This window comes from Austrofundulus limnaeus, unplaced genomic scaffold (assembly GCF_001266775.1).
Source record: "Austrofundulus limnaeus strain Quisiro unplaced genomic scaffold, Austrofundulus_limnaeus-1.0 Scaffold83, whole genome shotgun sequence".
Lineage (NCBI taxonomy): Eukaryota > Metazoa > Chordata > Actinopteri > Cyprinodontiformes > Rivulidae > Austrofundulus > Austrofundulus limnaeus.
The window spans coordinates 1,230,908-1,238,752 of NW_013952485.1; the positions used below are offsets into that span (position 1 = coordinate 1,230,908).

General features: G+C 36.5%; 1 protein-coding gene across 1 annotated transcript in view; it reads right to left on the reverse strand.

Moving 5' to 3' along the window:
* Positions 1–7,845, reverse strand: part of slc9a2 (solute carrier family 9 member 2) — a 15,824-nt gene that overhangs the window by 5,498 nt on the left and 2,481 nt on the right. The window contains exons 5-11 of the mRNA XM_014011664.1: positions 5,459–5,709; positions 5,161–5,378; positions 4,227–4,426; positions 3,875–3,964; positions 3,723–3,793; positions 1,778–1,945; positions 1,579–1,684 (exon numbers count right to left, since the gene is read on the reverse strand). Of these exons, the coding sequence (XP_013867118.1) occupies positions 1,579–1,684; positions 1,778–1,945; positions 3,723–3,793; positions 3,875–3,964; positions 4,227–4,426; positions 5,161–5,378; positions 5,459–5,709 (1,104 nt within the window). The remainder of the gene's footprint in view (positions 1–1,578; positions 1,685–1,777; positions 1,946–3,722; positions 3,794–3,874; positions 3,965–4,226; positions 4,427–5,160; positions 5,379–5,458; positions 5,710–7,845) is intronic.

The following is a 7,845-nucleotide window of genomic DNA, read 5'->3' on the forward strand; positions in this document are numbered from 1 at the left end:
GTTTTACAGAATGAAATGTCTGAATGAGAGCTCATCCAAGACTGCTGATTCCATACTTTTTTTCCAGGGGTTGTATAAAAATATTGAAATGGAACTTAAAAAAATAATAAAAAAAAAACATACCTCTGAGCACAGAAGGGCATGCTTTTTATTTGGCTAGATGCCACAGAGTCGTTGAGCAGCCTTTAAAGGATGATGTAATGTCACTAACGGAAAGGTACTGCTGCTCTGCCTCTATGCAATACTAGTTTCAGTGTCAGTGAGTTCTGCACCAATGGAAAACTAGCATGCTCCTTTCTGTTGTGACAAATTAGAAAAGATTTTTCTGAGCACCAATTTGACAGAGGGAACTTGTACACRTTTGTATTTTAGAAGTCAGTTTTTAAACCCTGAAGATAATAATWTTGGACATATTTAAATGTTTTTATACTTCTCAGCAGCTGTTAAGTTCAGCTTTTTTTTCAAGCCTGAGAAAAAAGTAATTTGTGCTTTGCATATTGTTAGATGCTTTGGATCAATTCCAATGGACGCATTACCCACACATTTGATCAAATTCACTGTTCATAAATTGCCAATTCTTCTGCTTCCCTGACTGTGTGCTTGCTTTAACACATTTAAATTTTGGGCCTGGTTTAGTTTAGAAAAACAAATACTAACATAGGTCATGTTAACGTTTTTKTTTTTTTTTTTTTTGAAGAAATTTTATTCCATTTAACACTCATTTCAATGCACTATGCATACAGTTTTTTCCTAGGAAAAGCTTTATATTTTGATCACTATTTTTGTGTAATTACCTACTTTTATGATGAAATTGATGCACAATCTGCTTTGAATGGCTTATGTCACGGTCACCTCAAACAGAATGCACTTTACTCGGTATGATTAGTTCATTCACGCCTTAATCACTCACAACACTTAATTCTTTCTCTCATTAGCAATCAGAATTTCTTTTACAGAAACCAATCTCTCTGTAGGAAGTTCCACCTCAGATCTGACAGAAGGAGGGGCTGTGTTCAAGAAGAATATGTTTATATTGTGCTGTGATTCTTGATTCTTTACCAAAATTAAGGACAATAATAGTCTGTATTTTGGTCCAGCTGTGGGTAATTGTATGACTTTATTTCTTGCATTTAATATTCAATTCTGTTTTTATTTCCTGGTTCTCGACTCGCACTGATGTGACTGAACACATTCTTTTCACTAACATACAGTCATGTTAATGTTTTTTAAAATATTTTTTAAGTTTCTCACTCCCACTTTTAGCAATTAGCTCGTTGACTTTGTCGGCTATGGTCCTGAACTTTTTCCTGGTTATACGTTTTCAGCATTGAGGAAAAAAAACATAGCATAGACTCTGGTGGGAGKCTTATGTCTTATGAATAGAGCTGTACAGTTTACAGTGTCTTTAACCAAAATAATGTACTTAGTGAACATTAAATTTAAAAATTATTTACGAAAGACCCAAAAATCTATGAAGTTTTGTTCACTAAAAAAACTAATAAAAAACTTAGAATAAATACAAATACAATACAACGAAGTAAATTTTTTCCACTAAAAGGACAATTAAGATCATCTCACCCGTTGCCTGATCTTGTACATGTTCTTGGACAGGATGTTGTGCATGTCCCTCAGGTCCTCAACCAAGAATTTCTTCTTAGGTTTAGCAGAACGTTTCTTTTCCTCCCTAACATCAAAAGAGATATTAAAAAGGTTAGTTCCTCTCCTGTTGATCTGAACAGACGAGACAGCTGTGTGTGACAGGATCCAGGTCTCATACTGAAGCAAGACGGTGGACGGAGTAGCTCTGATGTCTACAGACACCATGTCCAGGATCTCCATGGCGTTCTGCAGCTCCAGCTTCTTGTAGAGCGCAACTATACTGGACTCGGCTCTGTTTTCTCGGATCAGGATCCTGCGCAGAAACCGGTTGTTGAACTTCATGAACCTAAAAGTAGGAGCCAAAAAATGAGAAAATTAGGCCGTCGTACCAGCCATCATTTATGTCCAATAAGCAAAAAATAGATGCAGTGACTCAAATTATTCTACTCGTTTTGTGGAGCAACTTGTCTCCTTTGTGCTGTAAAAATTATTTTTATAGAATATAGTCAACAAATCTTGATGTATTTAAAATTTTGTTTTTAAAATCTCAATAAAAATCTTTGACTTAATGCTGTCAGACACTTTGTATTGTTGCTGATGGCATTCAGATTGATGTGCAATGCAGCTATGTAAACTTCACTTTTGGGGCGGCTGTGGTGTAGTGGTAGAGCAGCCGGCTTGGGACCCGAAAGTCTTAGGTTTGACTCCCCGCCATGCCCACATGTCGTAGTGTCCTTGAGCAAGACACCTAACCCTAACTGCTCCCCGGGCGCCTCACATGGCTGCCTGCTGCTCCACTTGGGTGTGGATGGGTCAAATGCAGAGCACAAATTTCATCATTGTATGGAAACATACACTGATGACCAATAAAGCACTTAAAAAAAAACTTCACTTTTGTTTCTAAAGCACATTGCTAAAAATATCTAAATGGAGGATTAAATGAATTGTTATAGCCCAAAACCTGAAACTACTTTGTACGTTTGCTTTGTTGCTTTTAAACTAAGAAACTAGACAAAATTTGTTTTGTTGCACACGAAGATGTATAAAAATAATTTGCTCTAATAGTTCTATCAGTCTAAATACTGTGAGCCAAAGCAAACATGCAGTACAACATGTCAACTTTACATGGGTTGTATTAGGAGCATGTTTTTACTGGTTAAATCAAACTGAAGATCTTAACAAACCTGTCTCCCAGGACAAGAGAGGAGAGGAGGATATCAAACACAAGAGGAAGAGGAAAAATGAAAATAATTACTGATAAAATCTTTCAAAACAAGTGTTAAAGTGAATCCACAGAAGTGTGGATTCTGACAAGTTTTGTAACAACATTCCAAGCACCACAAAGAGGTACTGGAAGTAAACATTTTAGAGATGAACATATAAAAATGTTGCCTCGGACTGCTGAATCTAAACATGACACCAAACTTGATCAGCTGTCAAAACTCCCACATGTTTCTGATGTGAGAAAAAACATCACTAAAACTTAGCAGGAAAACTAAAATAGCATTCAGTTCTCTTGCTGGAGTTTGTTTTTAGTTTGGTTTCCATTACTATGAATATTATGTTGTCTTTAAAGTACCTGTAACATTTTTTTCGTAAAAGTATGAATGCATTTTTTTTGAAAGACTCAACATTTTGCAAAACAATTTTCACACCCCTACGATGAAMAGTTGTTGAGATATTCACAAATGAAATAACAGGAAGTGATGTCAAATGTCTAATGGGAAAAGAACAATGCTACAACAGCTGACAACACAGACTAGAAAAGAAATGATGTTTCTTTTGATCATTTCACTCACTAACAGAGAGTCAGAGTTCAAATAATGTTTTAATAMACAAAGATCAGAGCGATAAGAATCCCCATTTGATGTCATTTTCTGTTTTACTTTGGCTGAACCGAATTCAAAAGAAAATATGCCATTTATGTGACAAAATGCTTTAATGTGTATAATGTCGTTTCTTAGTATAAAGAGGTTTTCTTTGACTTTTTGCATTTGAACGATATGCATGTCGCAGACACTGTAAGGTTGCTAAACTGTATTTTACAAATGTCTGTGAACTGCCAATCATTTATGAGTGTTTTTGAGCTGCACAAGGGCATAAAAATATGAGAAATGTCTTACTTGTCCTTCCAGTAGAAATGGCTCCACTGCCCACAGAGATCGTCTATTCCTGCCATGGTGTGCTCCATGAGCTGAGAGCAAAGTGACAGATGTTAGGGCCTCTGTGACAAGACACATACGGTCCACTAAATAAATAAAAGTCTGGGTCATACCCTGCAGTGGATCTCTATATTGATGGTGTCCTCTGTGCGCTTTGTTCTGCGGACGTTGATGAGCTCAATCAGAGGTCGAATGCTGATCCCCTAAAAGAGAACTTATTTTTTATCAATAATTTGTTTTTCTGGACATAAAGTTCGATCAAAGTAGGAAGAATTTTGAGTTTGGTGTAGAGAGATTAAGAGTAAAATCCGAGTTTTTAGTAAATATCTTGTCAGACAGATAAATACCTAACTGACATCCTCATGACAAATCTGGTCTCTAAACTGGAAACTGAGATTATTCAATCCAAAAACAGCTAATGTTTTCATACCTAAAGCAACAATCAGAATGTGACTAAAGTCTTACCTGAATAAAGACGGTGAAGAGGATGACTGCGATGGTGGCGGTGACGAAGAGCGGCTTTCGACCGATTGTATCGGGCAGAGTGAAGGCCAGAGCGAAGGTAATGGCCCCCCGCAGTCCTCCGTAGGCCAAACCAAACTGATCTTTCAGGTTGAAGGAGATGGTGCGGAAAGGGTTAATGATCTGAGTTAGCATAAAAATACCTGCGAGAGGAGAAGAGGAAAACAAAATTAAAAACTGTACTTCTGGCAAGTATAAAATCTCATATTACAACCTTTTTTCATATTATTACAGGGATGTGTCTAACACTACAGGACTTTATTTAGTTTGCATGACTTTTCAAACCAGTTAGTTAGCCACCAACTACTAAAAGTACACAGTGCTAAATTTAATAAGTGTACTTAAGAAAAAAAATAACTGTTTTGTGCACATTTTAAATGCAACAAAGCCCTGTGGATAAATTATGCTTTTTCATTCAGTGAAGCTAAAATAATGGTGGGACACCCATTCTAAAATATAATATATTAGCACCACTCCATCTGATCCATAAACTATGGTTTGCAAAAAAATAATTTCTTGATTCAATTTATGATAATCTTCAAAGATAGTGTATATTTTTATCCAATCAATATTCAAGTTTCACTCTGGAACCCCGACTTTTTGTCCCAGAAGACTTTAAACCAACAACTCCCATTTCAAAGGCTGTCATCACTGTAATGTTATCCAGTGTTCAATTATAATGTAGTTATCCATTTGAATCAGACAAAAWGATCCATTTTAGTCTTGTTAAAAGAAAGCAAGAAACTAAAAAAGTTTTGTGATTTGGGACCTTTAAAGCATTTGTTTTTCCTTGAATCAGCAGTACAGTAGACACAATGGGCCATTTGAGATAAACAGATGTTTAAAGCAGCACTAACGGCCTGATATCAAAGCTTACCCAGACCTCTCCACACAAAAGCAAACAGCAGCGTGAAGAGAATATAGCCCCAGTTCCACTCATGTTCTGTTGTYACAGTGACAACACCCAGGAAGAAGAAGATGATGGTCTCTGAGATGGAGCCGAGCATCTTGACCATGTGTCGGATGGTTGTGCAGGAACGCTGGGAAACATTCTCCTCAACGTAGTACTTCATGGTGAGAGCACAGCAAACAATGCTGCGGGAACACACAAAGACTGCTGTCGTGCCTTTCTCTGTATCTTTCATTAAACGGTCTGCCATTTCAATTTCACTCACGCCATGATGGATGAGATGGCAAACAGCTCGGACATCAGATATGCCAGGTAGCTGAACATGAATATGAAGAGGGGCTCAATCTCTCGGACCTTGGAGGTGAACCTCGTTGTGAAGGCGGCCACGAAGCCGAACAGGATGCCGAAGCCCATTCCACCAAGCCCGACCACAAAGAACCTGGCCACGCCCAAGGGCACGTCCACAGGCTCCACCACTGGCATGTCTGCCACAAAACTAAATATGTCGTACAACACCTGGGAACAGAAACCACCTTTTATTTTAAATATGCAAACATAGAAACCCACACAAAAGTCATGGGTGAGGTTGTGAACAGAGGCCTCTAACGATCATGTTTCACATAAAAGTGGTTCATTGTATTTACTCTGTGCTGTTTGTTTTGTGATAATCTCATTTTACTAAGCACATTGCATGAGTCAGGAAAAAAAGAGATTTTGGTTAAATCACGGGCTTTGTTATGCTATGTTTATTTCTGAATGTGACAATAACCAGCATCAATTTAATGAAAGGCAGAACTGAAACAAGAAAAATACTAATGTCAACAACTCAAGTTAAATAAGGAAGAAAAGTAAAAACATGAAGTCTCCTATTAGCACATCTCAACACCCATAACCTCCTAAACTTGTGAACAATATTGTGACTTACTTTTAAAGTCTAATGTACATCCAACTATTAAAAGCACAAATACTGTATCCTCAAGCTATAAGTAAAGAAGACAATACCAACTAATATAAAATTGCAGCTACATTAAGATTTTCTATATTAAGAGGTACTTTTACAGTAAAAGCTTGCATAGTCCACATGCACCAAATACAAATACATAAAAAAATGATTATACTTTACTTGAGCAATTATTTTTCAGCTAATTTTTCACTTCTACTAATTATATTTTAATCCACTTATCGGTACTTTCTACTCCTTACATTTAAAAAAATGTAAGGAGTAGAAAGTTGTTACCATTTCATTTTTGGCTTATTTTCATTCAGGCATGAAATTGTTAAAATAATAATAAAAATACCTAACCCTCCATATTGTACCTCCCAGATACAGTGAATTTAATTGTGGTTGGATGAAAAGTAAAAATATACATCATTCCAAAACCTTATTGGTTTTTACTCAATTCATCACACATGACACAAGCAGGACGTAGCAGACTAGTCTTGTGTGAAGAGGAGTGTGTCAAATATACTTTAAATATGCAGCTGAAACAGGTGGACTAGTCCATCCCAAATTTTTCTACATTAACATTTTAATATGGCATTATAATCTTTATGGTCTTTAGAAAAATGTTGTTTTGAGGAGGTCACCTCTCAGTAAATTTTGGAAATTCTCACTCACTTTTACTTCTAATACAGTACTTAAGTACATTTTATAACAACTTACTTTTGATACTTTAGTACAATAAATGTCAGATACTTTAAGACTTTTTCTCAAGTAACATTCTTAAAGGGGCTTTAACTTTTTCCATTGTAATTGTATGGTATGATTCTTCTACTTTCACTCAACTATCACTTTGAGGTAAGACTGTTGAAAACATCATGAAACAGGATCACATTCCATCAGGTAACAGGAAGTCTCTTGTTAAAATCTAAATATCACTTGCAGTTTATCTCACACTCATTGTCAAAACAGATAATTCAGAAACCTGAACACCGTATGAAATCAAACTTTAAAATGATGTTCTGCTCCAGTTAAAAATCTTAAATGTTTAAATCAAACTCACTCTTCTCTTATATCAGAAGCACTTCTGTCTAATATGAGGTGTGCTGCAGTTTCACTTCTGTGACTTGAACAACCCAACTCAACAGGTAGGTTTCAAATAAATGTCAGAGTGTTTGAACACAAATAAAAAGACCTGGGGCCTCATGTATAAATGGTGCATACGTATAAGTGTACRCCAGGTTCTACCTCCACGTTGGGATGTATCAAAACCAACGTTGCATGAAAGTGTGCGTATATTTATGCACACTTYTCACCTGCCGTGAGAATGTGCGGCAGCCACGCAAAGTTTTTCAGTCGACAGTTTTAACCCACAAAGTCATGAATCTGACCTGAATCCACAGAAGTATGACTCTGATCTGTTTTCTGGATGTAAGGAGCATCTGAAAACGGTGTAAGATTTTTTATTTTTATTTTAGTTTGAGTTTTTATTGTTTAAACTCGAACGATCATAAAACTGAACCCCAGGACTGAAAATCATTTAACCTCAGACAAGAAAATAGATCAGCCTAAAAATATATCAAAAGAACCTCAGTCCAGTCTTTAAACTGTAAAGTTTTTATACTTTTGTCACGTAGTTGGAAACACAGAGGGCATGGCCTGCGAGGTGCACACACAGCTCACACACACACACACACATACACATACATACA